This window comes from Plecotus auritus (genome assembly GCF_963455305.1).
Source record: "Plecotus auritus genome assembly, chromosome: X".
In the NCBI taxonomy this organism is placed as follows: Eukaryota; Metazoa; Chordata; class Mammalia; order Chiroptera; family Vespertilionidae; genus Plecotus; species Plecotus auritus.
This window is the reverse complement of record NC_137784.1, coordinates 25,253,389-25,273,143: the sequence shown is the minus strand read 5'-3', so window position 1 is coordinate 25,273,143 and position 19,755 is coordinate 25,253,389. Positions and strand designations below refer to the sequence as shown.

The 19,755-nt window shown below is 39.0% G+C and overlaps 1 protein-coding gene across 1 annotated transcript in view; it reads left to right on the top strand.

Annotated features, from left to right (window-relative positions):
• DMD (dystrophin) overlaps positions 1-19,755 on the top strand; it is a 2,407,712-nt gene that overhangs the window by 448,194 nt on the left and 1,939,763 nt on the right. The window contains 2 exon segments of the mRNA XM_080651877.1: positions 3,024-3,116; positions 11,280-11,452. Of these exon segments, the coding sequence (XP_080508003.1) occupies positions 3,024-3,116; positions 11,280-11,452 (266 nt within the window).

Genomic DNA, 19,755 nt, shown 5'->3' with positions numbered 1-19,755 from the left:
GAAACTTCAAAAAATGGAGGAATCATAGCACAATAACATACCTTATATTGAAGATGGCAAAGGCAAAATAAAATTGCCTAACAAAGGAAAGGTACAAAAGCCTTTCAAATTAAACTTAAATATAATAAAATAATTTAAAACTAAAACAAATAGAAAAGAACAAAATGTGTAAACAGTAAATTAAACATTTTCTTTAGTGCAACTTCCAAATTATGCCCGGGACGTAGATGTAGATGGCAATGTAGACTGGGTTGAAAGGTTTTTGGTCTTTAAAACATCAACTTCAGTGGGAACAGTGTTGTTGGTCTCCTTTTTAGCTAAAGCTCTGATACTGTGCTCTCCAGGGGCGTGTCTCCCTACATCACCACGATAACGTGTCTATGCATTCCCAGGGTGATGTCGGGGGCCGCGTCCGCGGGCATTACAAGGAGCCTCTGGAAGACTGAGAGGTTGTTCCTTCTACTGAATGGGGGATATAAATCCGCCCACTCAGAAGAAGGAGCTGCGGCCGTGTTTCCCGACGTTGCCATGTTAACACTGCTGCTGGTGAAGGAGTGGAGGGGAGAGCAAGAGAACCCTCTGCTCTTTCGGCTCCGCGGGCCAGATAGAACAGCCGAACGGGCCGGATCTGGCCTGCGGGCCATAGTTTGCCCACGGCTGGTTTAGAGTCTGAGAGAATGAAAGCTTTAACCACAATGATTCTCAATTACTTAGTGAAGATATCTAGGGGATGATAACCAGTTTTTCTCAGGTCAATGCTCTAAGGATCCTGTGGAACAAAATGGCAGGATCCTGGAGGCAGCCCAAAGAAAATTCAACTGAAGCATCTGGCTGGTGTGGCTCACTGATTGAGCATCGACCTATGAACCAGGAAGTCACTGTTCAATTCCGGATCAGGGCACACGCCCAGATTGTGGGCTCTATCCCCAGTGGGGGCGTGCAGGAGGCAGCCAATCAATGATTATTGCTCATCATTCATGTTTCTATCTCTCTCTCCCTCTCCCTTCCTCTCTGAAATCAATAGAAATATATTTAAAAAAAGAAAATTCAACCAAAGGGATCAGTGAGCCAAGGATAGTAAATAGGAAAAGAAACCTAAGTTACTCCTCAACCTTCAACCTTGCTCTGACAGTTTCATCCCCATTGTATAGCACTTAATCTGAAGTTGCCTATTTGCTTTATTGTGATATTTTCTGCTTTTAACATATCCCTGGGTACTTATTTTTAGTTAACCTTTTCATTTTGATATAATTATAAATTCTCATATAGTTATAAGCAATAATGCAGAGATCCTGTGTACCCTTAACCCAGCTTTACCCATTGGTAGTATACTATATATAGTATGACATTACCATGGACATCAACATTGACACAGTGCACCAGTAGGATTCATATTTTTCCAGTTTTACTTGTACATGTTTGTATGCATGTGTGTCTTTAGTTCTACACAATATTATCACATATTTATGTTTGTGTTTCATCCATGAGAGTCAAGATGCAGTACACATCCATCACCACAAGGATCCCTTCTGCTGCCCTTTTTTATAAAAACCCTCACCCAAGGATATACTTTTTATTACTGAATTGAGAGAGAGAGAGAGAGGGGGAGAGAGGTGAGAGAGAAACATAAATCAGTTGCCTCTAATATTCACCCCTACTGGAAAGTGAACCCACAGTGTTTTGGTTTATGGACGATGCTCCAACCAACTGAGCCACCTGGGCTTGGCCCTCCTGCTGCCCATTTACTATTATAAGCACATCTACCTACCCCACCCACCCCACTCCAGTCCCTAACCTCTGGCAACTGTTCCTTTCCATTCCTCTAATTTTCTCATTTCAAAAACTGTTATATAAATAGAATCATACTACAGTATATGTAACCCTTTGAGGTTGGCTTTGTCTGTTCAATCAGCATAATTTCCAGGAGATTCACCCAAGTTGCTGTATATATGAACAGTTCGTTCCTTTTCATTACAAAATAATATTCCATGGTATGGATGTACCACAGTTTGTTTAACCATTGACCCTTGAAGGGCATCTGGATCGTTCCCAGTTTTGGCTATTACAAATAAAGCTGGTGGGAATACTTATGTATACGGTTTTCCATAAAAATCAGTTTCCATTGCTTTGGAATAAATGCCCAAGAGTTCAATAGCTGGACTGTATGATGAACACATGCCTAGCTTTGTAAGAAATGGCCAAATGTTTTCCAGAGTAGCTTTACTATTTATATTTCTACCAGCAATGCATGAGTAATCCAGTTTCTCCACATCCTCATCAGCATCTGATGTTCTCATTATTTTTTAATTTTAGCCATTATGATAAGTATTTAATGCTACCTCACTGTGGTTATATTTTGGATTTCCCCAATGGTTAGTAATGTTGACTATATTTTCATGTGTTCATTTGTCTGATGCTTATATTTAACCTGACCCTGACTAAGAATGTTAAAAGCATGGACAGGGGATAAGATATATCTTGAAAAATGAAACCTGGCCAGATTTTGATTCCCAAATCCAGTCCTGAATGGAGAAAAGAGAGCTGGGCATTAGTGCCATTGTTTATTAGAATTCTAATGTGTTTCTAAAGCAAGGGCATTTTAGTCAAATATGGTCACCCCTAGTTATAATAACATTCTTTTGAGCTAGATAAAAGACTGATGAAATTTCTTTTTTTTTCAATTATGTATTAGAATCACATCTTAATTTTAGACATTATTTATGTGTTATCATTGTTATAAATTTTATTTGGAAATACTCTGATTAGCCTCTTTAACTTACAATAATTTATCGATATACTAAAAGTATATTCATTTCCTATCTCTTTGCAAATGTGTATGGGGAACTTGCCCATTATAGAAAGTGCATTTACAAATACATTGTTTCATTTTTAGATAATTTTTAAAAAGCTGTAATGCTGCTTAGGCTCTGAAAATAGCTAGTCAATTACTTCCTCATATTGTTTTCTTTCCAAATAGACATTTTGTCTCCCTTCTTCAAATATTTTTCCTTTATCTTTAACAGGTTGATTTAGTGAATATTGGAAGCTCTGACATAGTAGATGGAAATCACAAATTGACTCTTGGTTTGATTTGGAATATAATCCTCCACTGGCAGGTAAGAATTCTGATGGATGTCTCCTTTATGAGTAACATGTTGCTGATTCTCGCTTTCATTTTTCCCCCCTTGACCTACAAAACAAACGTGTACATCTCTAACAGTATAAAGCCCATCTCCATAGTGCTGCCTTTTAAGTTAGCACAAGTAAGGTCATTTGAGATGTGAATGAACAGCAGATTATAAAACAGATTCTAGCACATATGCAGGAATATTTTTCTAAATGTTATTTCACTGAGTAGAGATGGGGCAAAAAAGACAAGTGTCATTAACAATGTAAGAAAAATATTTTTCACAAATATGTGTTTTCTATTACTTACCTTTAAGTGAACCTACATAGTTTTGGAGAATGAAAGGTATTTTTCCTGTTAATCACTACCAAATCAATGAGACTTTGTGAATCTTATGTATTCTCAATGTAAATTAACGTCAATAAAAGAGTAGTGGGATATGATCATCTGTATGAGTATATGTGTTATACTTACAAACTGACTTTATAATCTGATTTGGAAATTGCATTTTTTCTGAACTACTTCAGCATAGGGTCTTCTGAATATCTATATTTATTGGACCTCTGCAAAACAGAAAAAATATCATTTGGTTTAGTGGAAAGAATACAGTTTCTTTTCCATCGGACCAACATGAACTTAAATTCAACTCCACCATTTACCATCTTAATGACATTCAATTCAATTCCATCCCTTTCTGGGCCATAATTCCCTCACTGTCAAAATAGAAAAAATAAGAATGAACATCTATTTCACGTCAGGGTTAAATGAGAGAATATCCGTAAAGCACTCAGTACAGTGCACCATTTTCATTAGAGTTATATCATATGAATAACTATGATTGCTTAAGAGTTTTCTACTATTTTAAGAACTTGAAAGATAATTATGTCTGCATTTTTTTTACTGACAGAAGTTACTTTTTATAAAAAATATTTTAAAAAAATGTTTTTATTGATTTTAGAGAAAGAGGAAGGGAGAGGGAGAGAGACATAGAAACATAGATGAGAGAGAAATATCAACATTGATTGGCTGCTTCCTGCACGTGCCCCCCATTCCCCCCCCCCCCCCCCGCTGCTTACTGGGGATAGAACTGCAACCAGGGCATGTGCCCTGACCAGGAATTGAACCAGTGACCTCTTGGTGCATGGGTTGACACTCAACCACTGAGCAATAACAGCTTTTTTGAGATGTAATTTATGTATTATAAATTTACCTGTTCTAAGTATAAAATTCAAAGTATACCAGACTGGTTTAGTTCTGTTATTCAAGGATTCTCAAACTATTTTGAGGATGGAACACAGCCCCGCCCTCCCAATCCATAAAAGACTTTAAGATATTTACAGAGTTGTACAACCATCACAACAATGTAATTTTAGCACATTGCCACCACCCTAAAAATAAATCTCATGTTCATTTACAGTTACTCCCTACTCTCATCCCCCAGCCCTTGGCAACCATTAATCTATTTTCTGTCTCTATATGTCTCTATTTTTGGACATTTCATATCAATGGAATCATATAATATGTGTTATTTGATATCTGGCTCCTTTCATTGAGCATAATCTTTGAGGTTTATCCCTATTGTAGCAGATATCACTACTGTACTTCATTTAGTAGGGTTGACTTTTTTTATGGAAGCATGCAAGAGACTGAGGATCCTCAGAGGGAAGGAGGAGGGAGAGTAGGGTTGACTTTTAATTTGAATTGTAGGTTGGTCCTGCTCAGGTTCAGATAGTACGTAGACCAGAGGTATACATACTCAACTTGGCAGCCATATTGTTCTTCCAGTTGATCTTCATCTCCATATCTTTTTATTCTAAGCACTCTGAACAGGCTCAGTCCTATTTCACAGAGATCTGGGAAGCGAGAGAGAACAACCATAGTGGCTAACAATAGAGAATAGCTCATACATGCCTCACATGAGCCAAAGGTTCCAAATTCTGGGCCTTTTTTATATAGTGATGGTATCAAATAAAACCAGCAAAGCAATATAGGGCTTCTGACCCAACTGGTTTACTTCTGTTTCTCAGTATTACTCAAACTACCTTGAGAAAAGAACAGTTTTCCCCTCTTTTCCATTGTATGTAAAGAACAATAAAACTAAAGTGTTACCAAAATGAAATAAAAAGACTCAAAGCACAAGCCTATTTTTTTATCATTAAATTCAACAGATGTAAATAGACTTTGTCAAATTGCAAACAAACAGAAGTTTCTAATGGACTATCAATTTATTTATTTTATGGCCTGGTAACAAATGGCTCCTGAAGGGACCCCAGCTAGTAGAAAACACTTGGGGCTGCACAGAGGTTGGTCCTGACAAAGCCAGCAGGAAAATGTAGCCCTGAACAGGACCTTCAAATGGGGATTTTAATTGTATTTATCATCAAAACTGTCTCTGATATGTCCTCACCTTTTCTTTTCTCCTCAAAATGCTTTCCAGCTCCATTTCAATTCACTGCAATATAGAGTTTCAAAACTAGCCTGTTTGATATTTTCTTCATTTGCTTGTGAGCTTGTTAATTTTTTATTAGCATGTGGGGGGGGGGGGGGGCTATCACCCCCAGGAATACCAAAAGGAATGCTTCTGCAGTCTTTCCTTGTCTGAGACCTCTCTGTTGTTTTCCATTTATGTCCTTGAATTACTGTATCTTTGTGACTACAAGAACCTAGACTCTTTCCAGCCTCTGACTCCTTATCTTATCTCTCTCTTCTATCACACTGTTCTCCTAAAACTACAAATACACTAAAAATTCCTCCTCCTCAGTACTTCTCATCATAACCCAATGAGTCCCAAAAGATATTTTTACCAAGAGTACATATTTGCCTTCTTATTAAATAGTCAAAAAAGCCCTTGTATTTCTGCAAAGATTAAAGAACATTCTGGCCAACCTAATGTACTTTCCATATTTATCAGACTAAGAATGGCATTAAAAGATGGAAAAATGTGAATCTTTTGTTCCAGTGCCACATACTATATTATTAATAGTGCTGTGTTTAGAGGCCTTCTCTTTGAACTTGTAAAAACTCAGAAATGTCAACCCTGTTTCCCCTGCCATTGTTTTTCCAGTTTCTACTTAACACTGTTAGCCTGGAAAATCATATCTATATTGAAGAGTATGCATCTTTGAACACCATTGTTAAGTAGACAATGTGTGTTTGGCATCTTTTTCTTTCTTCTTTTTTTAAAAATATATTTTATTGATTTTTTTACAAAGAGGAAGGGATAGGGATAGAGAGTTAGAAACATCGATGAGAGAGAAACATTCATCAGCTGCCTCCTGCACACCCTCTACTGGGGATGTGCCCACAATCAAGGTACATGCCCTTGAACGGAATCGAACCTGGGACTCTTCAGTCTGCAGGCCGATGCTCTACCCACTGAGCAAACCAGTTAGGGCTCTTTCTTCTTTTTTTAAGGGTAAACCATCCTTTTGTGGTGTTCAGCTCAGTTGTGGTAACCAGCTGGAGATTAAAACATACCTTAACAGAGGTGTGCTAGCAGAAGTCAGGCCCCAGCTTTGCTGGCTAACTCAAAGGAAACAATTCCAGGGCTACTTCACACTAGAATGTGTATCTGATTTATTCTTTGTATAACATACAAGAGGAAGATGGTTTTCCCACTGCTAAAAGCCCTTACTGTGAATTCCTGCATATGTACTAGTATACCTAGTGCCTCTGTGCCAGACAGTTTTTGCTCTGGTCTTCTGCAGGCCTCTCATACACTGTGACTCGTTTCTTGGAGAAGACTATTTCTACACTTCTCACTTATCCCTCTGCTGCAACTCCTTTTAGTCATAGGATGTGTTCTGGGAAATAGACTTTGAGCTAATCAGCTTAATTAAGGAATGCCTTCAGGGCCAACACCCGTAGAAGGGAGAGGATGACTGGAGTGAGAACAAGAGCCATAATGCACACCCAACAACAGCCTTATTCAACCCCCTGGGGACTTTGGAGCTAGAATGGGCCTTTAGAGTTGTCCTAAATGGGCCTGAAATGAATGACTATTTCCTTTCATCAGTCACTAGATGCGGGCTGCCCAGGAAGGGCATGGCCATAGGTGAGGTGACTGCAACTCAGTTAAGTCCCTGAGGGAACTGACAGCTGAAGGCTGCCTGGTGACAAATGGAGAACAAGCCCTTTCTAGAAGGAGAATCTTGGTGGTGCCTCTCAATGCCTATCACACCTTCTTTGCCCAGTTAATTCCCAGTAACTTTTTTAAATCAGTGCTCAAAGACATTTCATTTTTTCCCTTTTAAAAACAGATGTATAGCTGTATGCGCACACACACACACACACACACACACTTTTTTTACATTGATTCTTTCTCTCTTAGGAACAGTAAGCCCTGACTCTGGGAAATATTTCTGCTAAAAGATTCACCTTAGGACCAGCCCAGTGTCTGACTGAAGGCTGATCTTTAAAAAAGATTTCTTGGTAATTGTCTTTCATATAGAAAAAGACGACTGATGATTTCCTATTGCCCTTTATTTTTTTTTTTCTCAGCAACATTTGCACCCAAGTAAAAGCAATACCAAAGAGGCTGAGGTTGATAACAGAATTAGTGACATAATGATGCTAAAGGAGTTTTGGATTGAATACCGGGTATTCCTTTAACATTATGCGCATGGAGGGCAGTCTGGCCAAGCATTTTGTAAATGAATCCCATTCATCACTGAAGGGTTGCTGGATCAGTGCAAATCCATCACCACCACTGAGCCAGTATCTATTGATTCTGACCCAGTTCAGCACAGGACACTAGATACACATCCAACAATCGCTCTATATGGAGGTTGTGTACTTTATGACTTTAATGATTAGAAAAGTTATATATCTTTCATAACTATTTGACCTAATTTTCACTGAGTAACTGGCTAAATTAGCAGCTCGGGAAGAAATTAAGAAAACTGGATAATCCTGCCCTAACTAATTTAGCTATCAAGGAATAGTGACAAGTAAATGATTTCACATCATTACCACGTTTACAAAAACATCATCTCAAATCCTTTTCAAGTATTTTAAAGTTAGATTTAATATCCTAAATTTTGCATTGAATCTTTTATAAAAAGATAACTATCATTGTAGATGTTAAAATATGTATTTATCCTAAGGGCATTTGTTAACTTCTGCATGGACGAAGAAGCGAAATAAAATATCATATTTAGAATACACAATAAATATTCATCATACGATCAAATGGTGGTGGTACAGAGACCTTACTCTAAACAAAAGGAAAGCCCTTGTTGGTAAAACCTAATCACATTTACTTTTATACTTCCTTCAAATATATAATAAGGTGCCTGACTTATACCAATATAAAGAAGTAGTCTAGTAATTATTCCCATAATAGAATATGTAGACGGTTTGTTCCATGAGGTGTCACTGCTTTCTTGGAACCTAGAAAAAAAATGTGTAGAATGGATTTCGGCATCAGATTAGTAAGAAGAATGAAAGTGAAATACAACAACCTGCAGAATGGCATTTGCTTTGCACAAAGCCTAGAAGAAAATGTTCAGAAAATACTAAAAAATACAAGCAAGAGTCTGGCTTTTTTCTCCTTTGGTCAAGTCTTGGTTTCCACTTCCGTTCTGGTGGGGGGAGGGAAAGGGGGATCGGGAGCAAGGCCCAGCCGGCAGCTGCTGCTTCGCCTGCATGGGGTCCCCAGATTTTGACATAGAGCCACCTGGATCCTCCTGTCTGCAGGCTGTGCATCCCTGGCTGTGTGTTCTGTCTAGTTTGCTCCCATCCCGCCACAAGTGATGTCCGGTCTGGCTTTCATTTCCTTTGTCCTCCACCCGGCATTCTCAGTAGCCACCTTCCTTCTGGCTGCTAGTGTTCCCGCCCCGTCCTCTACTTCCTGTTTGCTGAGCCAATAAGCTGAATGGCTCGTGGCGTGTGGCACGTGGCTGGGGTTGTGCTGGCCCGCGGTGGACCTCTGGCGCCATGGCATCCCGCATGTATTTCGCCATCTCCATCGCATAAAATCCTTGGACTGGGCTTCCCAGGCAGCCAGGGTATTAGGCTTCTTTGCTGCCACTGTACTTACAATTGACTTCTATCTGCTTTTGAATGTCGCGGCTTAATTCCTCCAACAAGGAGACTCCGCAGGCGAGACCATAGCTGACAAGGTGGAAGGAAAGTATTAGGGCTAGCGGTAAGGAGCCACAGGCGATCTCACTCCTGCACTTTGTGGCCAGGTGACCTCTTGTGTTGGGAAGGAGGCCATGACTTCTCAGAGAGCAGCAGCTGCTGTTGCTGAGGATCCGGTCTCCTCACAGCCCCATGGTGATGTTCCTGAACTCAGCACATAAGACAGTGCCCCTCGGCCTGGCATTATCTAACCACCCTGCACGTGAGGGCATCTTGAATATTCTGCACCATCTTTTCATGTTTGCCCCACGGACCTTAAGCCCTTAAGCTTCTGCCAAAAACAAGCACCAGGGGACAAAGCCCATAGAGCCTGCGGGAGTGGGGATGGGGCGGGAGGACATGTAAGACAGAAACCACCACAGGGACAACCTGCCAGGCCCTCCTGTTGTTGTTTTTTTTTTTGGTCTCCATTTGGTGCCTCTGTTCGTGCCAGGCACTTTGTCAACAGTGATCCTTGCAAAGTTCTTTTGTTCAGGGCACACCAGTCCCCTCTTCATTCCCAGGCAGGGAGAAAATGGACCTTTGCCCTCCCATTTAGGAGAGAGTGGGTCTCAGTGCCCCTAAGGGGCTCCTCACACTCTTGGAGACTATGTTTTTCAGTGAAATGACTATTCTGGGCCTAAGACTGTTTTATAGAAAAGCTCCTAGACTTGCTTATCAGGTCCAAAATATCAAAGGTATCAAATAATGAAATAACAGTGACAGTGTCCAGGGTAGCCAAGCAGGCCCACCCAAACCCTCTCTTTCCCTGGGGGCCCCCAGCAGGTGAGAGGTCTTCCAGCCCAGGATAGTGTGCTTCTAGACACCAGAGCAAGTCTCCTAACCACTTCCCAAGAGGTGAGATGTGCCTTCTATGTTCACCTAAAGACCTATGCCAGGGGTGGGCAAACTTTTTGACTCGAGGGCCACAATGGGTTCTTAAACTGGACCGGAGGGCCGGAACAAAGGCATGGATGGAGTGTTTGTGTGAACTAATATAAATTCAAAGTAAAGGAGCGGAGGGGAGAGCAAGAGAACCGGATAGAACAGCCGGATCCGGCCCGCGGGCGGTAGTTTGCCCAAGGCTGACTATGCTGTGTATGTATCCTCAATGGCAGGGGTCCTCAAACTATGGCCCGCGGGCCACATGCTGCCCGCCAAGGACATATATCCGGCCTGCCGGGTGCCGCTGCCTGTCCTGCTTAGCAGCCGACTCGTCCCGGGCCCGCAGTGCGCATAGGAATTTGTTCATAGTTTTTTTTTAACTATAGTCTGGCCCTCCAACGGTCTGAGGGACAGTGAACTGGCCCCCTGTTTAAAAAGTTTGAGGACCCCTGCTCAATGGGATTATGTAACTTTATTTTTTTTTTTTATACAAAAGCAGCTTCCTAAATGGCATTTCCTGCGGCCCGAGAGGCCTCACAAATGAGCCAGAGTTCTGGACCCATGCTTTGGGCATTTTGTAACCTTTCTACTCTCATATGTGAATTTTTTATGCTGAAAAAAAGGCATAAAGGTTTAAACCAGACTGACCACCACAAACAAATCACCACAAAACAAAACAAAAAGTGACACATGCACAGCTTTTAGAGATAAATATTCTGTTCTTTTGTTGATTTCTTTGTTCTTTATTTTAAATAGGCAAAGTCATTTCTATATTTTTTCCACTTTGGTCAGTAAACACAATTTGCATTATTTTAAGTTATAGTCAGCAAACTGCAGCTCACGAGCCACATGCGGCTCTTTGGCCCCTTGAATGTAGCTCTTCCACAAAATACCACAGTTTGGGCGAGTCTATTTTGAAGAAGTTGGCGTTAGAAGAAGTTTAAGTTTAAAAAATGTGGCTCTCAAAAGAAATTTCAATCGTTGTACTGTTGATATTTGGCTCTGTTGACTAATGAGTTTGCCGACCACTGAGCTAGGGCAAGTTCCATTATTTATTACTGAAGATAAGGACATTCAAATATAAGTTTGTGTGGTTCTTGTTCAGGGAATGCATTTTCTTATGAAAATTTCTTTCCACACATAGGTCAAAAATGTAATGAAAAATATCATGGCTGGATTGCAACAAACCAACAGTGAAAAGATTCTCCTGAGCTGGGTCCGACAATCAACTCGTAATTATCCACAGGTTAATGTCATTAACTTCACCACCAGCTGGTCTGACGGTCTGGCTTTGAATGCTCTCATCCACAGTCATAGGTAAGGAGACTGCTGAGCCATTGAATAATTTTTATAAGTATTGGGTTAGAGACTGACATTTTTTTCTCCAATGTGGTTCCAGATCATTTCCCACTATTCAATGTGTTATGTGTGTTGACCATATTTATCTAACCATGCACTGGGATGCACTGAATATGAATATTTATTGTGTTTTTTATGATATGTAATTTACCTGTTGATTAAATGACCAGAACACAAATATGGTTATGGTGGAGGAGAGGATCAACATATTTGAAATAGGAAATCTACCAGAAAACCAAGGTTATTTTCTGACTTTGCTAAGATTGCAGTTTGTCTTTCTATACAAATAATGTGTTAGTATAAGTTCAAACTATATAGCTAAAAATGGTTCCATATCTCATGTGAGTGGCTGTAGTAAAATTAATTATCATCATCAAATTAATAATTATAAAAAGAAACATTTTTCATATCCCTACACACTTAGATGGCAAATACCATAAAACCCTGTATATTTTTTATATTTCAGGGTTAAAAGAGACTGTGAGCAGCTTAGCAATCAAAGGCAAAGAGCAGACCACAGTTAATTTTATGACTCAGGGCTCAGAATATCAAAAGAAATAATTGCTCTGGAACAGCAAAGCAATTGATATTATACAAGAGAGAGAGTTCTTCTGTGGATCTTCATAAAAAGTATGGAAGGAGACTTGACTTGGGTAGTGCATACACAATACAACATGCAGATGATTTATTATAGGAAAATAATAATTTAGTGTAATTTAGTGAACCAAATGTCTGTAACTCTATTCCACACAATAGTATATGTTCTAAGATAAAAAATTCTTGTTTGAATTTTCTTGTATAAAGGAGCTCAGTAAATGAATGAAAAATAGTTCAAGAAAAAGCAAAACAACATAGTAAATACACATATAATGCATTCATATATATTATCATATAATATTGAAATATATATTACCTGTATAATACATTTACTCTAAGGAATATCTACTTTGGTTTTCCTATTATCTATCTGTTTTACCAAGCCCAATCCCCAGGGTCAAAACATTGCTTTATTAACTGTGTTTGAAATGCCACTGGACTGTACCTTCCCTAATTTTCAATACAGCTTATCTTTCTTTTCCTATGCCAGTCTTGCTTCTAGAAAAGTCCAGAGTATAAATTTTCTTCAAGGTAAACCTCAATCCAAAGAGCAAAGGCTCTCTAAATAAACATCTTTGTTGGGTGTCTTGCTCCAGCTGGGTTTAATTAACCCCATTCAGGCTGAGTTTTCAGGTGAAGGATTCAGCAACCTGATTTTCCAGAGGAGGCAGGCTCTCACTCAATGGGTATGTTAAGCAATGTCAACACCTTTGTTTTTCATAAATATAACACAACGAAAAATTTTCCACAGCTTCAGTACAGCCTTATAAGAAAGGATAGAGATGTTCATTCTGCATAAATCAGCACTCATTTATGCAGCCACATGCTCCCAGTAAGGGTCTGAACATATTGATCTTGTACACATTTGCAGATGAATAGAAATAGCAAGGATCAGGTCATGCGGTCCTTGTTGGCTCTTTAACATTTTCTTTTCAAGTGGAAGACTTCAATCCTGCAAGCATGTTCACACACTACATTTGTTCATATTATACTTCATGAATTCTGAATATGTTTGTAAATAATACAGTAAACATATCCATATGGCCCGCTGTGTCAGTCCCTGACCCACTCTTTTCTCTGGCAGAATATCTTCATTTATATATTCTCTCCTGTCATGTTGAATGAATCAACCATAACTACCTTTTTATGCAAAACATAGTTACTTTTCAAGAGCTTTCTCACTGTTATAATACTCTCTCATGAATCATCTCCTTCTTTTTGTCTCTGACAGATATTCATATTCTTTAAGAAAAAAAATGGTTGAACTTTATTTTCCAAGGTTATTGCCATTAGTATACTTAGAAATGTCATGAGGTGTCCTGATTTCAATAACTGAGTGACTAAGCTATATAGGACAAAGGTATGCACTTAATATAAAACATTAGGGATAGGTAAAGAGCTTTGCGGTTAGAATATTTGTGGGTTTATATCTATTTAAGGATAAATTTTATCTTAATATGTAGGAAATTAAAAGTATTATCTTAAAACACAAAGTCCAGGACAGTGTCATTAAAAGGAAGCCACATTTTACTTTTATGGGAAAAAACAAATGATAATTGATTAGAAATATGCTCAAATTATGTAGATAAGTTCTGTAAATTAAAGTTGCAATTAAGTATTCTTCCTAATTGCTTATTTTAATTTGTTACCATAGAGTAAACACAGCATATGTTTTTTTTAAAAATTCTTTATTGTTTAAAGTATTACATATAATATTACATATGTCTCATTTTTCCTCTATTGACCTCTTCCTGGCCACCCCCCCTCCCCTAGAACAAACCCTTACCCCCCTAGTGTCTGTGGCCATTGGTTATGCTTATATGCATGCATACAAGTCCTTTGGTTGGTCTCTTATCCCCCTCCCTGTCTTCGCTCTGAAATTTGTCTGTTCAATGCTTGTCTGTCTCTGGAACAATTTTTGTTCATGTGTTCTTATCCATTCAGCCACTCTGTGTCTTTTGATTGGTGCATTTAGTGCATTTACACAGCACATGGTTTTAAAAGTAAGTCAGACAACAACATGGATGGACCTAGAGGATGTTATGCTAAATGAAATAATTCAGACAGAGAAAGACAAATAGCATATGATTTCACTTATGTGTGGAATCTAAAGAATAAGAAAAATGAACAAACAAAATAGACATAGACTCAGAGATACAGAGAACATACTGATGGTTGCCAGATGGGAAGGGGTTGGTTAGAGGGATGGGTAAAAAGATGAGGTATTACTATTTGGTAACTACCAATGCACAAATCGGTAGTTACAAAATAGTCATGGGGATGTGAAATATAGCATAAGGAAGATAGTCAATAATATTGTAATAATTATGTATGGTACAAGGTGGGTACTAGATTTATTCGGGGGATGACTTTTTAAAAAATAATTATTGATTGATTGACTTTCAGAGGGAGAAGAAAGAAGAGAGAGAGAAAAAGAAACATTGCTTTGTTGTTTCACTTATTTATGCACTCATTGATTGATTCTTCTATGTGCCCTGACCTGTGATTGAGTCCACAACCTTGGCTTATGTGGATGATATTCTAACCCAGTGGTTGGCAAACTGTGGCTCGCGAGCCGCGGTTTGCCGCTCTGTTGACTAATGAGTTTGCTGACCACTGGGATAGGGGCTTAATCACAAGGAACAACAACAGCCTGAAATTATTGGAATTGAGAGTCTAGGTCAGTGGTTGGCAAACTCATTAGTCAACAGAGCGGCAAACCGCAGCTCATGAGCCGCATGTGGCTCACGAGCCGCAGTTTGCCGACCACTGCTCTAACCAATTGAGCTATCCAGCAAGGGCTGGGGATCATTGTTTAAATTATATAAGTGCCTAACCATTATGCTATACAAGTGAAACTAATCTATAATAATAAATGCATAATATGCTAATTAGACCGGACAGCTGAATGACATTCCAGATGTCCTTCCGGACGAAGCCGTTGTGGCGGGGGCCAAGGCAGAGGCGGTTATGGGTGATCAGGCAGTCAGGCAAGCAGTTAGGGGCGATCAGGCAGGCATGCAGAGTGGTTAGGGGCAATCAGGTAGAGAGGCGAGCAGTTAGGGGCAATAAGGCAAGCAGGCAAGTGGTTAGGGGCAATCAGGCAGGCAGGTGCGTGGTTAGGAGCGATCAGACAGGCAGGCAGGTGAGCGGTTAGGAGCCAGTGGTCCTGGATTGTGAGATGGTGCAGGCGGGCTGAGAGACCCCCCCCCCATGCACAAATTTTGTGCACTGGGCCGCTAGTATAAAATAATATTGAATGTCAACTGTAATTGAAAAATTTAAAAAGGAAAAAATAAAAGAACAATCCAATAAAATAAAATATGTACAGCAAAAAAAAGTAAGTCAGAGAGTAAAGGAAAAAAATCAAGCAAAATGTGACTTCATGACCGTAATCCTACCCTATCACACTCCATTTCCTAGAAGTGGTCCCCAGTTCTTTTATTCTGTCTGATGGTCATAATTATGTATTTTTATTTCCTGATAAGTTGATTTCTGACAGTATATGGATTTCCTACTTAATACAAAGCTGCAAACTAATAGTAATTTTATTTTTTTTCCAATAGCAATTTTAGATTGCAATAAAGAGCATTTATTTGAGCAAAAGGAGCTCTAATCCTGGAGATACTGATTCAGGTAGCAACCTAAATTGTGCTCCACTAAGACAAATGGGGGGATACCTTTTTTTTTTTTTTTTCCTAGTGGTGTCATTTTTTATTTTATTTTTTTTACATTTTTTTATTAAGGTATTATATGTGTACATATCTTACCATTGCCCCCCCCCACCCCACTCCCATACATGCACTCACCCCCCAATGTTTTGCATCCGTTGGTTACTCTTATATACATGCATATAAGTCCTTCAATTGATCTCTTATTTCCCCCACCTCTCCCTAACCTTACCGCTGTAATTTGACAGTCTGTTTGATGCTTTACTGCCTCTGTATCTATCTTTTTGTTCATCAGTTTATAATGTTTTTCATTATCCCCAAATGAGTGAGATCATGTGGTATTTTTCTTTCATTGACTGGCTTATTTCACTTAGCATAATGTTCTCTAATTCCATCCAGGTCCCTACAAATGGTAGTAATTCCTTCTTTTTTATGGCAGCATAGTATTCCATTGTGTAGATGTACCATAGTTTTCTGATCCAGTCATCTGCTGACGGGCACTTAGGCTGTTTCCAAATCTTGGCTATTGCAAATTGTGCTGCTATGAACATAGGGGTGCATATATCCTTTCTGATTGGTGTTTCTAGTTTCTTTTTTTTTTTAATATATTTTATTGATTTTTTACAGAGAGGAAGAGAGAGGGATAGAGAGTTAGAAACATCGATGAGAGAGAGACATCGATCAGCTGCCTCCTGCACGCCCCCTACTGGGGATGTGCCCACAACCCCGGTACATGCCCTTGACCGGAATCGAACCTGGGACCCTTCAGTCCGCAGGCCAACGCTCTATCCACTGAGCCAAACCGGTTAGGGCAGGTGTTTCTAGTTTCTTAAAATATATTCCTAGGAGTGGGATTACTGGGTCAAATGGGAGTTCCATTTTCAGTTTTTTGAGGAAACTCCATACTGTTCTCCACAGTGGCTGCACCAGTCTGCATTCCCACCAGCAGTGCACGAGGGTTCCTTTTTCTCCGCAACCTCACCAGCACTTGTCGTTTGTTGATTTGTTGATGATAGCCATTCTGACAGGTGTGAGATGGTATTGCATTGTTGTTTTGATTTGCATCTCTCGGATAATTAGTGACTTTGAGCATGTTTTCATGTGTCTCTTGGCCTTCCTTCTGTCTTCTTTCGAAAAGATTCTATTTAGGTCTGTTGCCCATTTTTTTCTTGGATCATTTATCTTCCTTTGATTAAGTTGTATAAGCTGCCTGTAGATGTTGGAGATTAAACCTTTATCAGTGATCAACATTTGCAAATATGTTCTCCCATACAGTGGGCTTTCTTGTTGTTCTGTTGATGGTTTCTTTTGCTATGCAAAAGCTTTTTATTTTGATGTAGTCCCATTTGTTTATTTTCTCTTTGGCTTCCATTACCCTAGGGGCAGTATCCGTGAAAAAGTTCTTTTGGCATATGTCTGAGATTTTGCTGCCCATGGATTCCTCTAGTATTTTTATGGTTTCCCATCTTATATTTAAGTCCTGTAACCATTTTGAGTTTATTTTTGCGTATGGTGTAAGGTGGTGGTCTAGTTTCATTTTTTTGCATGTATCTGTCCAATTTTCCCAACACCATTTATTGAAGAGACTGTCTTGACTCCATTGTATGCTCATGCCTCCTTTGTCAAATATTAATTGCACATATTGGTTTGGGTCGATATCTGGATTCTCTATTCTGTTCCATTGATCTATATGTCTGTTCTGTGCCAGTACCAGGCTGTTTTGAGGACAGTGGCTTTGTAATACAGCTTGAAATCTGGTATTGAGATCCCACCTACTTTGTTCTTCTTTCTCAGGATTGCTGTGGCTATTAGGGGTCCTTTTTTTTTATTCCAGATGAATTTTTGGAGAGTTCTTTCTAGGTCTGTGAAAGATGCCATTGGTATTTTAATGGGGAGTGCATTGAATCTATAGATTGCTTTGGGTAGTATGGACATTTTAATGATTTTGATTCTACCAATCCATGAACATGGTAAGTTCTTCCATCTGTTTACATCTTCCTCTATCTCTTTCTTTTCAGTGTCCTGTAGTTTTCCACGTATAGGTCTTTTACCTCCTTAGTTAAGTTTATTCCTAGGTATCTTAATTTTTTTGGTGTGATGGTAAATGGGATTGCTTTTTAGTCTCTCTTTCTGTAAGTTCACTATTGGTGTATAGAAATTCCATAGATTTCTTGGCACTAATTTTGTATCCTGTTACCTTGCTGAATTCATTTATTACGTCTAATAGTTTTTTTCATGGAGTCCTTCGGGTTTTTTATGTGCAATATCATGTCATCTGCGAATAAGGACAGTTTACTTCTTCTTTTCCAATTTGGATGCCTTTTATTTCTTCTTGTTGTCTAATTGCAATGGCTAGTATTTCCAGTACTATGTTGAACAGGAGTGGTGACAGTAGGCATCCCTGTCTTGTTCCTGTTCTTAGGGGAAATGGTTTTAGTTTTTGCCCATTGAGTATGATGTTGTCCGTGAGTTTGTCATATATGGCTTTTCTTATGTTGAGGTATGATCCTTCTATTCCCACCTTGCTAAGAATTTTTATCAAGAAAGGGTGTTGAATTTTGCCAAATGCTTTCCTGCATCAATTGATATGACTATATGATTTTTCTCCCTCAATTTGTTTATGTGATGTATCACGTTTATTGAGTTGCGGATATTGTACCATCCTTGCATCCCTGGGATAAATCCTACTTGGTCATGGTGTATGAACTTTCTGATGTACTGCTGAATCCGATTTGCTAGAATTTTGTTGAGGATTTTGGCATCTATGTTCATGAGGGATATTGGCCTGTAATTCTCTTTCATTGTGTTGTCTTTATCTGGTTTTGGTATTAGGGTGATGCTGGCTTCATATTATGAGTTTGGAAGTGTTCCTTTCTCTTGAATTTTTTGGAATAGTCTGAGGAGTATAGGTTTTATTTCTTCCTTGAATGTTTGGTAAAACTCCCCTGTGAAGCCGTCTGGCCCTGGGCTTTTGTTTGCTGGAAGCTTTTTGATGAGTGCTTCAATTTCTTCCTTAGTTATTGGCATATTGAGATGTTTAGATTCTTCCTGATTGAGTTTTGGAAGGTTATATTTTTCTAGGAATATATCCATTTCCTCCAGGTTGTCCAGTTTGTTGGAATAGAGTTGTTCATAGTATTTTTTAATAATCCTTTGTATTTCTGTTGGTTCTTTTGTTATTTCTCCTCTCTCATTTCTGATTTTGTTATTTGGGTCCTCTCTCTTTGCTTCTTGGTGAGCCTGGCTAGAGGTTCATCAATCTTGTTTATCCTTTCAAAGAACCACCTCTTAGCTGAAACCGGTTTGGCTCAGTGGATAGAGCGTCGGCCTGCGGACTGAAGGGTCCCGGGTTCGATTCCGGTCAGGGGCACGTACCTTGGTTGCGGGCACATCCCCAGTGGGGGGTGTGCAGGAGGCAGCTGATTGATGTTTCTCTCTCATCGATGTTTCTAGCTCTCTATCCCTCTCCTCTCTCTTCCTCTCTGTAAAAAATTAATAAAATAAAATAATAAAAAAAAGAACCACCTCTTGGTTTTGTTGATCTTTTGTATTGCTTTTTTTTTGTCTCTATGTTGTTTATCTCCGCTCTGATCTTTATTATTTCCTTCCTTCTGCTTACAATGGACTTCTCTTGTTTCTCTCTTTCTAACTCTTTGAGTTGTGGGGTTGGGTAATTTATTTCCATTGTTTCTTGGTTTTTTGAAGTAGGCTTGTACAGCTAATAACTTCCCTCTCATGACTGCTTTTGCTGTGTCCCATTGATTTTGGATTATTGTGTTTTCATTGTTGTTTGTTGCCATGATGTATTTTATTTCTTCTTTGATCTCTCTGGTAACCCAGTCATTGTTTAATAGCATGCTATTTAGTCTCCATGTGTTTGATTTTATTGGATTGTTTTTATTGTAGCTGATTTCCAGTTTTATGCCACTGTGATCTGTGAAGATGCTTGATATGATTTCTATCTTCTTGAATTTGAAGAAACTTTGCCTGTGA